At 45.9% G+C, this 18,274-nt stretch overlaps 1 protein-coding gene across 1 annotated transcript in view; it reads right to left on the bottom strand.

Moving 5' to 3' along the window:
- The window catches only part of LOC135368211 (neurogenic locus Notch protein-like), a 65,440-nt gene extending 52,613 nt beyond the window's left edge, over nucleotides 1-12,827 (bottom strand). Inside the window, exon 1 of the mRNA XM_064601351.1 lies at nucleotides 12,494-12,827. Coding sequence (XP_064457421.1) covers nucleotides 12,494-12,566 — 73 coding nt within the window. The 5' untranslated portion in view covers nucleotides 12,567-12,827. The remainder of the gene's footprint in view (nucleotides 1-12,493) is intronic.
- Between the last annotated feature and the right edge of the window lie 5,447 nt (nucleotides 12,828-18,274).

The following is an 18,274-nucleotide window of genomic DNA, read 5'->3' as shown; positions in this document are numbered from 1 at the left end:
ACGACACCATCGTCCCTGTCGTCTGCTACAGAATATGTTGTTGCTGGACCGCAGAAAGCTATACTATGTTTTGGGTATCTTCCGCTGTGGAGTGTCCTGGGAAATGTCGCTCGCGTGAAGTCAGAGTACAGTCAGAGTACAGGGAATAATTCTTCTCGGAAGATTAAAAAAAAAGAGAGAGACTCTCAACTCATCAGCAATCGCAATCACGCTTCTCCTCTAACTCACTCACGGAACGCAATAATCAGGACCTGTCAAACGGGGACAAAGTATAGGCTCGCTAACGTGGCTCTCCCGATTCTCCCACGGGTTGCCATTTACTGCCCCGCGGCTTAATTACCAGTCTCAGCGTGCCCAACCCGACCGATATCTTTCTCCCAGGTAGTATACAACACACCTTTATCCCAGCGACGACGACATTTCCTGCACGTCCATCTGTAGCACGACCCTTTATATACGGGGCACATTTTTTTCCCAGACCAATTTTAGCGGCGACATGGCCAGGCACGAAGGACTTTCGAGGAGTTCCTGCTTCGACGGTTGGGAGCGAACTAGAACAGTAAAATTCTCTGGGTGATTTAGAAACAGGACGAAGGCGATTCGCTTTTGCTGTGTGTCAAAGTCGCGTGCGTGGAATTAGTTAGTATTTCAGTTTCCTCGTTGTGCTGCGACGTCTCTAGCGGTTTCTATACGGCGCAGCGGTAACCCCGTATATATTTACGGTTATGCTATAATTTTTCCGACTCTCAACACAGTCTCTTCTGTGGCTGAGAAGCTTACGAAAATGGAAAAAAAAAAGAAAAAAAAACGCTACTTAAATCATACAGTTCATGATTAATAATTTCAGTGCACCGCCATTTTTCACGCTACCTTCCATCACAGTCACTCGCATTCGTTTGTTCCGTCCATAACAGTTGTTTTACTGCTATCATACTTGCAATATTGTGTCCAAAATTCATTTCTAAACGCAACAAGCATCCTGTCCAACTTTGACTGTATTCTGCACATTAACTTCATAATTCATCGTTTCTAATAGAATAACATCATCATCATTTTCGTGATAATGAACGGGGTGTTTCATCGTTACAGCCTCTTTCTCCCCCCTGCACTCTTAAAAATGAACTTCACCGCATAGCACGCTCCTAGCCAACCATCATCTCGAATGATATTGTTATCTGCCCTGATTTGTTGAAAACCGGAGGCGTACGCCTTTTCTGTGACAATTATGAACAGCATAAGTGTCACACGATATCATTCGAGATGATGGTTGGCTGGGAGCGTGCTATGCGGTGAAGTTCATTTTTAAGAGTGTGTCTTCTGTATCCTTCCTGCTGTCCTCTCTCCATCTGCCCACATCTGTACGCCGCTAATACGGAATAATAAAAAAAAAAGCTTCTTTCTAAAGTCGGGATGTAATCTCCTTCATCTAATCGCAGCAGACGATTCTGTGGTTACGTACCAGCGGCAGCCCATGCGGCCGATGGCGGATTGTCTCCATAGCTACGGCTGCCGAAAGCACGATCGTGATTGGTGGATTTTGAATGATTACGTCACGTCGACGCGGGACATTCCTAACAGAATTTTTCCTGCAGAATTTAGCTTTTCGAAGAGTCTCCTTGGAAGGCAGCCTTCGCCATCATCCTGGAGATGCTCGTAACTTCGTTCTGATATTTCGAACTCGTCCAATTTAATATGCCCTCTTCGTTCCACTTTCAATGCACGAAGGCCGACGATAAGGAAAGACAGTAGCTCATCTTCTGCCGGTAATCAGCTCGACCCGTGCGATTCACCCCGCGGTAGAAAAAGGTACATTCGACTGGAGCACATTAATTAGGCGATATTCTGTTTCCCGTCATGCTCCGGGCGGTGGCGACGCTAACCTCGTTCCCACGCCGTTCCGCTGCCCGGAAAATGTGACCAATTGAAAAGGACCAAAGCGAGCCTCTGCTTTTTTTTTTTGGAGGGGGGAGACATTTTCGCCGTCCATGGCGTCTAATCAGTCGCGGTCTGGCAACTACTCTTCTGTTGTCGTCTGCATTTAACGAGGGGGCGCACAGAATGTAAGCAACTTGAATACGACCTCGAAATTTTGTGGCGTCGTACTTGGTGCACGGACTAGCGCAGGCATTCAGGCTGTGTTTTTGGCACAGAAAATACAGATATCATCGCTATTGTTGTGCTTACATCTAAAGTTAGGAACAGCGCTGGTGCAGATATGTCCCCTGCACTTTTATGGTTTACATAATCAATGTCAATGATAAATCAATGTCAATCAATGAAAGAAAGAACGTAAATAAAACGAACCCGGATATAGCGATGTCTTAACAAAAGTTGTTTACGTGAGAGACCGTGATTACAATCTTTTCAACAGTACTTGGCTGTCACAATACATAAACAAGCAACATCTATTTTTGTTTGCGAACGGTCTTTACAGCTTCGGTAAGCTGCTTTGTTTGTATCTGTCCCTTCTATGTTGTTCCAGCCTCAGAACATCAGTTTCTCTCTTGTTTCTTGTAGTTCTTGTTTACGGTTTTATCAAACTGTTCTGGACCGGCATCTGGAGTTTGTTTTTTGGTCCTCTCTCTTGTTCTTTTTTTTTTGTGTGTGTATGAGAGTTTATGAAGCATGATGACATGCTCAAAAAAACACATTTCGCAGAAGCATTTTTACATCACCTCTTCCTCTACCATATGGAACAGGAACACATGGTACTCACAAAGAAAAAAAAACACTCTCTGTCGTCGTCAGTTGCTCAACGCAGGCGAAACCGCATTCAGTCCGTGTTTCACTACCGCGTATTCGCTTTAACGCGAAACCTGATACAGCGTAATTCTTCTCCTTCGTCGAAATCGCGTAACCAGTAACACCCTGGGAAACTCGCACGGTACCACCGTGTAGGTCACGTGACTCAAAAACTTGCCGTCGACTGTCAATGCCGCGGCAACTGTCCGCCAGATGTCACGGCTGGTGTCAGAGAACGACCACGTTTGGTTGGCGTCAGTTCGTCGCGTCCATCTCTGTGGGAAAGCATATAGCCGGAGGATGCGAATGTTTAAAAAAAAATGAACCTAGAGAGAGAGAGGGGGGGGGAGAGATGAGACAAGAAGGAATAGACGAAACAAACAAAGAAGAAAAAAAACACGGTGGGAAGGGCCTTCTCTGTAATCACGAAGGCAGCCGCGAGGAGAGCAAAGAAATGACGGCCGCTGCAAGAATTCTGGCAACGCTGGTTTTCCTTTTTTCTTGGCTCGGATATCGCGTGCGCGCCAGCCAAATGGCGCATCGACACACCCCTATGATGAACTAGGGTTGCATGCGACACTTAAGAATAATTTGAAGATGCCCGAGGGAAGGAAAGCTTCGATACTCTGCAGCGGTATAGACATAATAGAGGAGAGAGGGAAGTAACCGAACTTCCTGTGTGGGTTAATCACGCGTAATGTGAATTCGTTAACAGTACGCATGCAATACACGAGTGTGTACTGTATACATGCACGCAATAAGCTACGCGAATAGCTAAGTAAGTACGGCTCCTAATCGTAGCAGATAGTTGCAGAATACTCGTTACACAGGTGAAAACGTGAATATCTAAAGCACGACGTATATACACTCTTAGAAAAAAGGTTGGAGCAGTTACACCATTTAGGAGGTAATAGTTGACGCATACTCTCTTAAAAATGAACTTCACCGCATAGCACGCTCCTAGCCAACCATCATCTCGAAAGATATCGTTATATGTACCCTTATTTGTTGAAAACGGGAGGCGTATGCCATTTTTGTGACAATTATGAACAGCATAAGTGTCACACACACACACAAATAGAGATACGATGATAAGTGTCACAGAAAAGGCGTGTGCCTCCCATTTTCAACAAATCAGGGCGGATAACGGTATCATTCGAGATGATGGTTGGCTATGAGCGTGCTATGCGGTGAAGTTCATTTTTAAGAGTGTGTGTTGTGCCTAAAAGGTTGCAAAGTTCTACCTGCTACCTACGAATGATAGGCTTACCGCTTCTGATTCGGTGAGCAATGGGGCGTACGCCTTTTTTCTTAGAGTGTAACGTCGATGGGACACGGTAAGCGTAGCTTTCTGTGGCGCAAGAAGGCAACACAGAGGCAAAATTATCACGCTGGTAAGAGACAGCTCGCTCGACGCGATAATGCAAAGACGGGAACGTGCTACTGTGCGACAGATATGGTTCACGTTCTTCGGAGCGTCTTTTTGACGAGCCATCCCTGAGGCACCAGTACATTTTCTTTATTTGCTAGAAATACGTCACATTAAAAAAAGAAATAGAAAAAAAAAGGAGATCGGAATCGTCTCGTTTGTGGCGCGATTAGAAAGAAGTGAAAAGACTCCTCTGATTACCGATTCTAAGAATAGAACTTCACTGCATAACACACTCAAGGTCAACAGGATGATATCGCTCTGTCCGAGGACGAAGGGCACGCTCTCTAAAAACAGAGCTTCGCCGCATAGCACGCTCCTAGCCAACCACCATCCGAATGACAACGTTCTCTCCCTTGATTTGACGAAAACGAGGGGCGTGTCCACGGTTTGTGAAAAACCCTTCGGTTGGGAGCCCGCTATGCTGTGAAGTTCCGCATTGTTCTTTTTTGTTTGTTTGTTTTTGAGTGCCACACGGTACTTATGTAGGTCAGCTGTCTGCGTAGCTCCCCAGTTTCCTTCTCATCCCAATTGCCCATGAAACGGTCTGCTCCATTCCCCTCCCAAAATGATGAATGATGATGCTATCCCTTTTGTTAGCTTGGCTTAGCTTGGAGGCTATCCCCTTTGTATCGGGTGAACCATGTGGGGATACCACATCAAGGTGGTTGGCACTTGGTTTCCTTTGGGGACCTGTGCCGGCGTACGAATACCTCCTTAATGCTGCCTTCTGAGTGGTCACCCTTCGTCACGTGGTCCCTTCACTCCAAACTACACCCTCACTCTTAAAAATGAACTTCACCGCATAGCACGCTCCTAGCCAACCATAACCTGGAATGATATTGTTATCTGCCCTGCTTTGTTGAAAACGGGAGGCGTACGCCTTTTTTGTGACAATTATGAACAGCATAAGTGTCACAAAAAAGGCGTACGCCTCCCGTTTTCAACAAATCAGGGCAGATAACGATATCATTCGAGGTTATGGTTGGCTAGGAGCATGCTATGCGGTGAAGTTCATTTTTAAGAGTGCTCTCCCCCGCATAGACGCAAAATGTCGACGGCTTTTCAACGTGGTTTCTCTCGCCACAGTAGACTCCTATCTCCTCTCTCGATGGACTCTCTCTCACACCGTATACCTGCCGCCAGTCAGCCACAACGTTTGCGTGTTTTCTCATTGGACCACCCCAAAACTAGCCCAGCGCACGCGAGGACATACCGCACGGGGAGGGGGAACAGGTCGGTGTCCACTTCTTTAGGCGACGGTCCCCGTGTGCACACACACACACACACACACACAAAGTCCCCCGCGCCTGCTGTCTCTCTCGTCTTCTGTAAAGCACCCCCGCACCCATTTCCTGTCCCGTCTCCGCGCATGGTGTGCATAGTGAGGCCAGTTTTAGGGGGGGGGGGGGGGGGCATGGAGAGTGCGGAAGTTTCTGTTTTCCTCTCGCGCACAAAAGGAGTCCCTGTTTTATTTCACGCTAGAACCGGGGAACGAATGGGGCGAAAGTTTTTGTCTTCTATAGGTATAGGGGAACTAAATTACACCACCGGCGGAGGAGCGCTCGAGTTGATATCATTTCATATTTAGAGTCCGACTCAATTACTGTTACAAAATACTGTATGCTCGATAATAGTTGCGAGAGGTGATGGGAGGTTGTTCCATTCGATGGCAGTTGAACAAAAGAATGATCTGGATAATGTATTGGTATTACAATGAAAACGTGTGATCTTATTAGTGTGGTCGATGCGAGGAAAAATGACACTCGGGCAAGTGGTGGTGGTGGTGGTGATAGGGCTTGCCGTTGTCGGTCTCACGTATGTGGGCAACGTCACGACTCACGCCTTGGGGGAATGTGCGTCCTGGGCCGACTTCTAAGGGAACTGTGCCGACATATGTCTGAAAGCGTCTGAGGAAAACCCAGGAAAAACCCCAGACAGCACAGATTCGAACCCGGGTACCTCCCAGTCTCGACGTGACATGGCCAGCACGCTAACCACTGAGCCACGGGAGCTGGTGTCGGGCAAGTGATGGGCGATTGGTGCGGTGGCAAGATGAAAAAGAACCAATGGAAGAGAGCCAACTTGGCAAGATGGCGACGACGTTCGAGTGAAGCGATTTTCAATCACGCGTTACGTTGTATCACGTGCACTCTTTAGTAACAGTTTGTACGCATGTTTGGCGTAAATATTATTTCAATGCAACAATACGCGAAACACATTTGATATTGCAACATTGACGATGTATGAATATGTTTGGCCAATGTATGCGTTTTAACTGCGGGTTAATTGCTAGCTAGAGAGAAAGAAAAAAAAATAATGGCTCCGATAACGCCCTTATTTATCAGTGTCACCCGATTTCACTCAGAAAAACAGATTTAAAAACAGCACCAGAATTTCGGCCCCACCCAGAACTAGGAAAGGCCCGTTTAAATCGAAAAAGTGAGAACTTATCCATACTGCATTAGCTTTCAGTCGGTTCCTTCTAGAGTCGATGTTTGATGATAATATACGCTGTAAATGTTCAGCGTGCATGTAGGACGTGTTAGGTGTCTTTAGAAGGTAATTGTGAGAAGATGTTTTTTGTCATTGTTGTTCGTTCCAATCCTACAGACTTAAAACAGAATTTCGCCTCACAAAAAGCTCCTATAGTCAAACGACCCCTCGAATGACATCGTTGCCTCTTCAATTCTCTACCCTGATTTCTCGAAAACGGGAAGTGCACGCTTTTTTGTGACACTTACGCATTTGTGTCAATTGCCGTGGGATGTAGTGGCGTGGTGATACCGTGAACAACTCGCTGACAACACTCGAACGGTGAATTATAGTATGTTCAATACAGTCTGAAATGCTGCATGTTCACACAGAAAAAAAAAAAAAAAGAAAAAAGAAGAAAAAAAAAGTATCTGGTGGTGGTGGTGGTGGTGATGGCGAAAGGGCCTGCCGTAAGGTAACTGAGCAGAGGACAGGAGGACAGTTTTGGAGCCAATTCTGTGACGATGGTGTATGTCACGACAGGGTCGCGCCGGCTACCCCAGTATCCTGCACCAGATTAGATTTTGAGCCAATTATGCTAATGATTTGTCACTCCCTCTCCGTTTATGCCTTCGAGTGTTCTAATTACAGCTCAGAGGACTAAAATAATGTAAAAGAAAAGCAGAAGAATTGCGCTTTCAGCCTAAACTCGAGTCGAAAGAAAAAAGAAGAAAAACAAAAACAAAGATGGCCGCGAGTGCCTACCATCATACGTAGTTCATCTAAGAGCGTTTGAATAGCGACTCCGCCATGCAACATCATCCGATCCTTTTACAGAAACGAGAAAATTCTCCACCAGCTCCCGTGGCGTGATTGACACGGGTTCGAATCCTGTCACCGGTTGTGCTGTCTGAGGTTTTCCCTGGGTTTTCCGAAGACATTCCAGACGAACGTCGGCACAGTTCGCCCTGAAGTCGGCCCAGGACTCACACTAACCCCCCGTGTCCCGCTCTCCTTCCTGCTGCCCTCTCGCTATCTGTTCACGTCTGTACGCCGCTCATATATAGCCACAGTTGCTTCGCGGCGCTAACACGGGATTTAAAAAAATTAGAGATGGGATGAATCCAAAATTTTTCGAATCCTTTCTTTTAAAAGAGTTTAAAAAGCCAGAAAAAAAAACACTTCTAGCGAAAAATGTTTTGCAGCAGAATATGACACTTTTGTTTAATCAAAAACCAATTACATAATGCTTCAGTTTCAGAATAGAATATACCCATAGAGTTCTTCTTGAAAGTAAGTTATTTAATTTTATTTTTATTTTATTTTAATTTTATTTATTTATCGTCGACTACAAGAAATGCACAAATCCTCGAGTGTGGATTATTTCCATAAAACTAAGCAGCAATCAAAAGCAAAACCAGGTTACTTTTAAACTTGTAATGTAACAGTTCCTGCCTGAGCTCTTCCGGTTCACAGCAATGTAATCAATTTGAAAAATGAACAAACAAACCTGGTTGGTGGATTCGAAAGATTCGATTCGTCGTTTTGGGCACTAGAATTCGGATTCGTGAATCTCGAATCCCTGCCTATAGGATTCGAGGATTTGGTTGGCACATCCCTAAAAAAAAATTCTACCCTGACTGCCGGTCCACCCATCCACCCCCTCTTTTCGTTTCCCTGTCCTTCTACAGGTGCCGGAAACGGCGAGGGAAGGAGAGCCGCACATCCGGGGGTGGCCAACATTTCACGCGAGGTTTCCAGGATTTCGTAGTCCGTGAAACAACAACGGTTCTTATTATTACACGGTTTTTGCGTCCTGTTCCGTAACGGCAGGTCCCACACACTTGCGGTATATGTATACCTGCGCTTGCGGTACCTGCACCGTTCTGGCACGGTGCGTTCGCTCTTATTACGGTACATCCGTTGGAAACACACAATACATATACACGCAATCGACTTGACGTTTATGCGGGGCCACACTCGGGCTTGCAAACGAGTCTTCGTGGCGGACAGCGGGGATGAAGAAACTCAAGAGGGTTTATTAGCGTTCTGGCCTACCATATAGGGAATTTTCATCTACGTCACATCGTGACGTGACAGTGACGTGGCGTGCTCGTAAGCTCCTCCCCTACTGGTGGTCCCTTTTCGTGCTAGCGGCATTGAAACTGAGCTGTTTTTCAATCATTATATGCACCGATGTGTTGAAAACGGGAAGCGTACACCTTTTTGTGACACTTATGCTGTTCAGAATTGTCATAAAAAGGCGTACGCCTCTCGTTTCCAAAAAATCAGGGCATATCATGATATCATTCCAGATGATGGTTGGCTACATAGCTCGGCGGGATCATGATCGCGACAGCCTTGCCAGTGCTTCGTGATCGCACTCATGATCGCGATCATCAGGCTTTGATAAGGCATTGCGATCATGATTGCGCCGACCTATGGTTGGCTATAAGATCGTGCTATGCAGTGTAGTCCATTTTTAAGAGTGTATGATATGCTGTACTTTTAGAAGCTGATGCTGCCCTCTATAGATAAGAGACGTCAGTGAATAAGCCTTATATTTCAACGATGTTTCGAAGAGTGCTTCGAGGACCGTAATATCAATTCAAAGCGTCCAGAGAGAACAGACAATGGAATAATTAACGTGCGTACCCTCCTCTCCAGCAATCGTGTTCCTGGTATACATCGTGCAAGGAGGGCACCTGCCCTGGCGCAGGGCCATCTCTGACTCAGAACGCCTTAGTTGCTTACGCCGTATTAATGATCCCTTATTGTTTCCTGTATACTTAGTCGCTTTCCTTCCTTCGTGAACAACGATACGGGACAAGACAAACAAGTATACACTTGTATTGTCACTGCAACCAATTTGGAAGCTTAAAAAATGATGAAATATTTTGGGTGAAACAAATCCCAGTCAGTGTCTCAAGACCTGATTTTCTCGGTAATATGGGGCTTGCCTTTCGTACAGAGTCTATTCACATGACGTCATCCACGTGAGAGCGCCACAGTCGCTAGCAGATTTGCCACCATAACGTTGGTTGACTGTCCAGGCCTTCACCGTATACATGTTGTGTGTCAAAGTTACTGCACCGCGTGAATATTATTTGTACCACAATCCAAGTAATTTCCATGTTTCAACGTTAACTGTCCTCTAAATAGCACATGATAGTGAACCAAACCGTAACAACACTTCGAAGGACCTACATTTTCGAGGCTATAGTGCTCTCAGGTGGAACACACGCGCAAGCTGACCGCTTCAGGAGGTTGCAGTACAGTAACGTGGAATTCAATCAGACTATCCCGGTGACGTCGCTAGTCAGATTTGCCGCCATGATGACGTAGGGGTAGGTCATCACACATGGTCACATCTCATTCACCGTTCATGTGATGTTTCCGAATCGTTGCGGTCCTCGTGCTGTGTATATAATTTCCCCCGTAATTTTCGTGTTTCCAGCGTAAATAATTTTCTAAACAGCCTATCGCAGCGAGTGAAAACCGAAACTAAACTTGCCTAGACTTGTATCATGGCGGGGGTAACGCTTTTTTCTTTCTTTTTGAAGCTGGTGCCCTCTAGAGGGGTGACGTCAATGAACGTCATCGAATATTTCAATTGTAGTATATGTAAAAAGAAAAAAGAAAGAAAAAATCGGCACACCAAAAACACCATCACCAACTCTAAGCACGGAATGATACATCTTCCAGTGACATTGATATAAACGCCAAATGTCACAAAACGGCGGAAGCATCCCACCTTCAGCAAGATCAGAAGGTGAAGACAGAACCATGCGATCAACAACCATCTTCAACGCATTAGGGAAAAGAAAGACATCATGCGAGTGTCATTGGAGGCGATAACGTCGCAACCTGATTTCTTGAAAACAGGAGGCGTACGTCCTTTTTTGACACTTATGCACTTCCGTTAACTGTTACGAAAATGCGTACGTCCCGCGATTTCCACAAATCACAAACGTGCAGTGGTTGGTCTTATAGTGTTATGTGGTGAAGACCTGTTTTAAGAGGAATCGAAACGATGGTATTAAAAATCTGCGCCAGAACGCGATAGGGTTGAAGAAGGAAAAACAAAACACCGGACTCTCTGAGCAGGTAACGCATAGCATAACATCGAGTACGACATAAGGCACGGGAGTGCTGGTCTACGGCGGAGCCGCTCGAAGAACATCTGCCCCGTTGGATACCATCTGCCGTCGAGCAAGACGTGCAGTGTCGAGCACCTGCAGCCAGCGCTTAGGCACGTAACCTTGCCCTCTTGGCGGTGCTCTCTCGTCGACTTTGACCGGACAAACTTATTAGCATTACTCATTATACCAGCAGTTTATTATATACTGTTGAAATGCTCGTCGTTTGCTTTGCCAGTTGAACGAGCGTTCTTAGAAACACGCGCTGCAAGTCCAAGAAAGTCAGGCTGAATGCCTTGGAGACTACTGTACTTTAATCACATTCAATCACGAGTTAAACGAATGCAACGAATTCGGAGTTAAATCCTAGTGAGCAACGCATTCCACAAAACGTGGTTCTGGTTCTACAATGCCCAGTGGACGCACCCTATGTGCTAGCTACCACAATAAACTTTTTAAGGCCTCCGTCATCATCATCATCACATGATTAGCCCCATGACTAACACGAGTGGTCAATCACCGGGTTCTTCACACAAGGAAGCTCCAACTTCCAGACGTCTTCAAGAACATCAATGGAAGCCTAAACCAGCGAAAGGGGCAGTAGCTTCAGAATCCAAAGACGTGTCCGTCTCGATGGCTTCAGTTTCTAAGAAACTAGTGACTCTACAAGAAACATCACGAGCGACAGAGATATATACAGGTGACCTAGACGGCGATGCGCCCGACACTGGGACAACCACTTGTTTGGAGCCCCCGGACACTGCCTCGCTCTTTTGTCAACGTCCTTCGGAGCAGTAGGCCTAATCGCGAGAGCGTCTCCAAAGTCCGGATCAACTTCGTGATCGCACGGCTTCGATGAATTGCGAATTAAAATCGGCAGACGTTCAACATCGAGCATGCAAGGGAAGTTAGAGAGAGAAAAAAATAAGTTTCGGTGGCGTGCACGAGCTAGGCCTAACCGCTTTTCTTCGGCACTGTGCGATGCGTGTGGCCAAGAGAGAAAAGTGTTCGGTTGACTTTGTGTTAACACGAGCAACAGTCATTTTGATCGTATGCACTGATATTACTGTGTGTCACAGACTCGCAGTTGTTTACAACGAAAGCTTCCCCTACAACGCGCTATATCACGCACAGTTTTGGATGTTTGCTCTCGGAGGGCTTGTTAATCGAAGTTCTCCCGCTGGTGTTTGCACTGGGTATCGGAAGCGATAGATTATGCATCGCTCGGCGTTCAAGAGGTTCACTTGCAATCTTGGAAGTTCCAGCTGTAGAAGGGCAGCGACTGTACAAGGGCTCAGTCCAAGCCACAAATAGAGCTGGTACCTTTTTTTCTTATTATTTAAAAAAGGACGGCCCTTTATCAAGCTTTTTTTTTTTTTCATCTACTTCCCAGATCATGTGTTCGCTTCTGAAATGCGTCTATCATCAGAGCGGACGTTCTTCCAAAGTGGGAGACTTCGCGCTTATCTTAAAGCTCGTAAAATATTCTACGATGTCCCTCTTTATGTACCATCCCATTCGTTTGCATACCCATTCCTCATTACGTTATACGAACAACCTTACGGAATCAGAACCCGCAAAATATACAAAGTTCCGTTCCGCGACGATTGCAGACGACAGACAAGCTGCGGTTTGCCGCTGTGCGAGAGTCGGCGAAGCCTGTGCACACAAAGAGAGCTGCGTTACAAAGTTCGTTGCCTGTGCTTACCTTCGGATACTTTGGGTAACGACAAGGCTACTAGAGCCAGTGTTATCCAGCTAAAGGATCTCCGAAGCTTCATGATTTGTGATAATCCTAGGCGCTCCGACGTACACAGAGAAACAAGCGGGTGTCACCGCCGCATCGTGTTCACGCTATATTTGCGGGTATCCAAAGCGCACATCCACACTGACGGTCGCTGACACGACTCCAGTCGCACACTCCTACACAACCGATCTTCTGGTGTCATAACCGCATGCTGTGAACGGTATTCTAATACACTGCTCTAACACATCCCCGTACAACAACGTCTCCATGAACACTGGATGCGGAAACCTGTTCTGCACTCGACGGGAGGGAGGACGAGAGCTCACCCTCTTTCCTCCTCGCACTAAAACTTCTGCCAGTGTCCAGGCGGATGAATGCTTTTGCGACGTTTCTGCCCGACAAAGTTTCTCCGAAGTAACACAAACTATTGTAAAGCGTGTATAATATCTTTTTCGTTAACAATTAAAGCGTGGACGCGCCAATATTTCGATTTTCGATCGAAGTTCTGAGGGACTAACTTCTTGCGCGGAATAATATCGGCGACGAGGCTTCGCGCTTGTACCACGTGACCCGGCGGAGGAATGTCCTCCGCCAGGTGGCTGTTTCCTCCTCGCTCGTTCCTCTTCTGTTCTTGGATTTCCATATCGCGATGCGGGATGTTTTCTTCTCTTTTGGATTTCCTTCTCATTGTGGGACTATTGTTGGGGGAAATATCTTCCTTGCGCGCGCGTCATTTGCTGTGGAGTGGAAGACGTGTATGATGCAAAATGATGTGAAACTGTTGAAAACTATGAAACTAGTGAAACTGTTATCATTACGTGTCGTTCTATTTGCTACAATATTCTTGGAGTTCAATACAGACTTAGACTTCATAACGGAAATTCTGTTCTCTAAGGCATTTGGGCCCAAGCTTACCCCGTTTAGTTCTATGTAGAACGAGCACTGTGGCAGTCAGAGAATCATTATGTTCCCTGGCGTCAGTGTTTCGGACACCGTCATCTATTCCATTTGTGTGTGGTTTTTGTTGTTGTGGGTTCGTGACTTGCTTTGGTTGTCAGTGAAGCTCGAGTTTCACATGCAAAAAGGCGAAAAATATTGTTGTTTAGGGAGCCTGTGGAAATTTGTTGAACGGAAGGTGTTCAGACCTCATTGAGAAGTGCGTAAGCAAACACGTTCCTAATTAAAACCGTGGTGGAAACCTTGGCAGTGTGGGACACAACACATAGCACTGAATCACCGACAAGTCCAAATCCTCACTCTTACGAAACGCTTTCTTTTTCCTCTTGACGTGCATTCACACGAGCGGCATTCCCTTCGTAATATTCTAGTCGATGAAGAAGAAGGAGAGGAAGGAAAAAAATAACTGCTCAACGGTGCAGCAACTCCTGCACCGTCCGAAAATGTCAGGAATAGCGTACTGCGAACTTAGCAGACGACACCGTCTTCTAACGTTAATGTCGTCTGCAACGGAATATCTTGTAGCTAGCTGTCACGCTAACGTTGAGCGCTCCGCGAAATGCAAGCACCGTACTTGGACTAACCTAATAATAAACTAACAAACACTCTGCACTCAGTCGTGTCCACCCTGCTAAACATAATGGCTGCTGAAATGTGGCTTTCGTTCGCTTATATGTACGACTTGTACAAACTTCGAAAACGCGTGAATTTGAGTGGTTGAATAGTGATGTCGTGTTTTTAAAACACAGCATATCATCTTACGAAGCAATAGAACATTCTCCTTGATTTTTCATGTTTGGAGAACGCGAATTTCGAGATCGGGGATTTCGCGACCGGGAATATTGAGGCCCCTCCCCGCTTTTCTTTCTCTTCTTATTCTTTTTTAAATTTTTGCGAGTGTAACTGGTTGGCATAGATCGGAAGACGTTCACGATAACTGTGTCCAAAAACACGATAACCCAATCGTTTAGAGAGGCGCTGGCTGTTGAGTCGTCTAGACACTGCATTAGCCAGGCGACAGTTCACCCGTCCTTGAAGCGCGTATTTGAATCCGGTTGACTTACCCTATTTCCCCCTAATTCTCTCTTGTCCCCCTTTATCTATTTCTTTGACACGAGCTCCGTTTTCACCTTTCCTCCTCGTTTTCCCACAGGTGTTTCTGTCTGTGCTGCGCGCTATTTCTGGGTTATCACTTCTGATTCCAAGAGTGAGGGGGGTTGGGGGGGGGGCATATACCACCCCCACCACCACCTTGTGTCAATTTACTCTACCCAAGTTGGCACAAAAAGGCGGTGCGCCAGAAGCGACAACCCTATCGTTCGCGGTTGGCGCAGAGCGTGCTATGCAGTAAAGTTCTGTTGTTAGAATGTGGTGAGCGAAAAAACAATAAAAGAAAAAAGTCCACTACAGCCAATATCTCATGAGTTGAGAATTCCACTGAATTTGACTCGAAGGTGACGCGGGGTAATAACATGATAAAATCACGGGTATCATAAAATGTATTTCTAGTTTTAAATAAAGTATGACCTCATGTTGTATCCAACGCGTCTGGTAGCGTATAGCTCGACGAAGGCATACCTTGAGCTTGAGGGAACGATAACACACGAAGAAGTAGACAAGACGAGGAAGTAGACAAGACTTCGTGTGTTATCGTTCCCTCAAGCTCAAGGTATGCCTTCGTCGAACCTTCACCAGCTCGCTTGCCTGCTCACCCTTATTTCAGCGTATAGCTCTTCCATTTCCGTCTCCTCACCAATGCTGTTGCGGTCCTACAACGTGGGGGCGGAGAGCGGAGACGAGCGCCTTTGTTATAGCAACACCTTCTAGATAGCAGAAGGCCTGCGCCCCACGGGACACAGCGTCACACACGAAGGCCTGCTGTGGATGCTACTATGACGTCAATGAAAGAGCGAACAAGAGAAATTCTCGAAGCAGCTCGCAAAGCTCACGCAGGCCTCCGTGAGTTGGGCAGTGCGCAGTCTATGGCTCATTGATTACGTAACGCCTCGGCGCAAAGCATGGTGGTGGATACTTTATCAACTTTATCAACCTGTCAACCGACGCGTTTTTCACACTTCTTGCCCACCAAAGCAAAATATACGTATTTTCCGGAGTATAACGAGCGCGTTACACAGTAAAAAAAGTGCTCTGAAGAGGTCCTGCGCGTTACTTAACGGTGCGCGTTATATACAGGAATATTTTCCTGCAGAGTTCCTTTTCGGGTCGGTGACGTACAAATTCTAGCCTCTTCCAGGTTGTGCTGTGACTTTCTCCAAAATCTCTTATGATCAGTTGACAAAACCGGCGAAGGGGCGCTGGACGTCATAAAAAGTTAATGATACTGCTTAAGGTCAATAATCTTTTAATTTCAGAAGGCTGGCGCCCAAGGCGGACAGGAGACTGAAGTGTACTACATGACATCGACTCTGTTGCATCAGAGTATAACTGCTTTGACTCAATGTGTTTCAAAATAATGCATATGCATATATAATACACCGCCTTGGTTTATTGTGTACACTGGTGGCAGTACAGAAGCTTGTAGCAACATTGCAGTGTGCGTTATGCACCGGTACGCGTTGTACATTAAACTATTTTCAAATTCGGCCCGTTTTTGGGGTGCGCGTTATAGACCGGAAAATACGGCAACCTTCCTTCGAAAATTCGTGGAAGCGCGCCATAATCACTGACGGCTCTGATATTTTGTGTGTTATAGGGCGTTATATTGTGAGGTTGGTTTATAACACGAAAATAAAAAAATAAAAAATGATTAGCGTATTTTAAACTGTACTAGTAATTTGAGTTTTGGTGGAAGACACGATATCGTACAGCCATCAAAAGAAAGAAACTATTATACTCGGACTAACTTGTGTGTCATTACTCGGAGCAGAGGAGACTCTCCTCAGAAAAATTATCCCTGGTCAAGTTCCTCAAGGTACGGACAAATGCCCTCAAGGTTATTCTTTCCCCTTTTCAACTGAGGACTAGAGTGAAGGCTCACATTCTTCTCAATACTGTAGGTAAAACGTTCGAATACGCAATCTTGCGACGACTCGCCACATATAGAGTCCGAGGTCCCGTTCCCACGCACAGCCTCCCAACCAGGGGATTTAAAAGGGTCAGGCACACTGACAGTGTATTTGAGAGTGAGGCATAAATGGGCGGATTCTTCCCTCCCATTCTCGTTCCAGACCAGTTTGACCTTGAAGACTCTAAGAACAGCTTGGTGTCATGTCACGTGATTGGAGAACTCTTGAGATGGGAACGGGTTTCGGAAAAAGAAGTCCCGGAAAATTTGGTCCCACACAAAAAAAAAAAAGAAAAAGAAAGAGAAAAAAAAGGTCCCTGGTTGCGTGGCCGGAAATAATGGTCCCGCTGGACTCTGTGTGCTTCCAGACACACAGGAGCGTCGTTGTAGGCAGTTGATGACAGGGATCATAGTGATGAATCGATCAAGTGCTACCCTTCGTGCTATGATATACTATACTATTCCCAATTTGTTTAAATTGGGAGACATGGACTTTTTTCAATTACCATTGATGATAATGAACAATAAAAGCTACACCCTAAGAAAAAAAGGAGTACTTTTACTCCTTTTGGGAACTAAATGCATTGCCACAAAAAATAATTCCTTTCGGGAGTAAATGAATGTCACAGAGCGGAGATGTAAGAGTCCCAGGTACATAATTCGCGTGCATGCATGAAAATGCTTTGAAGCAAACCGTCAACCGTGATATATCGAGTTATATAAAATCTTGCGCCATACATAGGGCACAATTTGCGAAGAAAGATGCGCTAACTGTTTCTTACTCTGTGTGGCTGGAAAATTGCCACGTTGGCTGCTTTATACAGCCTTATGCCATCAAATTGACCAAGGGCACATATTTACATAGACTGTTGTATTCAGGAGGCCATTCGCGAAGTACAGTGACAATTTGCAGTCCTGGGGAGTAAATGTCAGGTTAGGGGACTAAAATGGCGAGTAATTGCAGTCTATGGGAGTAGAATCTGCAATTACACCCCATTTTACACATTTTTTTTCTTAGAGTGTACACGTCATTCAATGAGGAACATAAACGTTATTACACTCGCTGCGCACTGTATTGAACCGATTGCGTCAGTTCCTTGGAATGACGCCGAGATAGATCGGTGTCTTCCCAATTTGTCGAATCCCAACTCGACGAACGCACTGAAGGCCAGGAGACAGCCTTATTCCTTTGAACTCCAAATGTGTTGTACCAACCGGCCGAATGACCGACGTGTCCATTCCCAATTGGCCGAATTTACCTTGCTACCGCGTGGCTTAATAACTAAGATAATCGAAACTGGGAGGTGACCCGTATGCCTTGTGTGTTTTCGCTGGACTCTCCTCAGTTCGGTCGGTAAGGTTCCCTATGAAGTTGGCCCAGGAGGCACGGTCCTCCCAGGGCAACATGCCTTCCGCAAGTCCGGAATCTAGATCGCTCGGCCAACCAAACATTTCGCCAATTCGATTAGGTATCTGTAGAACGTTGTGTTCTTCCGACGGAAACTGGGAGGTGACACCGTGTGTGCTGTCTAAGTGTTCTTACTGGGTCATGCTCTGTAATCCCCCCCTGCGATACATGTGACGTTGCCAGCCTGAGCATGGCCGACTACGGCAAGCAGTTCCGTCGTCATCACAGCAACCAGCACCTATATACTTTCCTCTCACGTACATGCAGTGCTTTCATGACCCTGATACGCAATAATATACGCTTTCACTGGTTAATAGTAACTGGTTAATAATTGGCCTTGAAATCGTACTCG

Source organism: Ornithodoros turicata, chromosome 9 (genome assembly GCF_037126465.1).
Source record: "Ornithodoros turicata isolate Travis chromosome 9, ASM3712646v1, whole genome shotgun sequence".
Taxonomy (NCBI): domain Eukaryota; kingdom Metazoa; phylum Arthropoda; class Arachnida; order Ixodida; family Argasidae; genus Ornithodoros; species Ornithodoros turicata.
The sequence above is the reverse complement of the archived record's forward strand: the minus strand, read 5'-3'. Positions and strand labels throughout refer to the sequence as shown.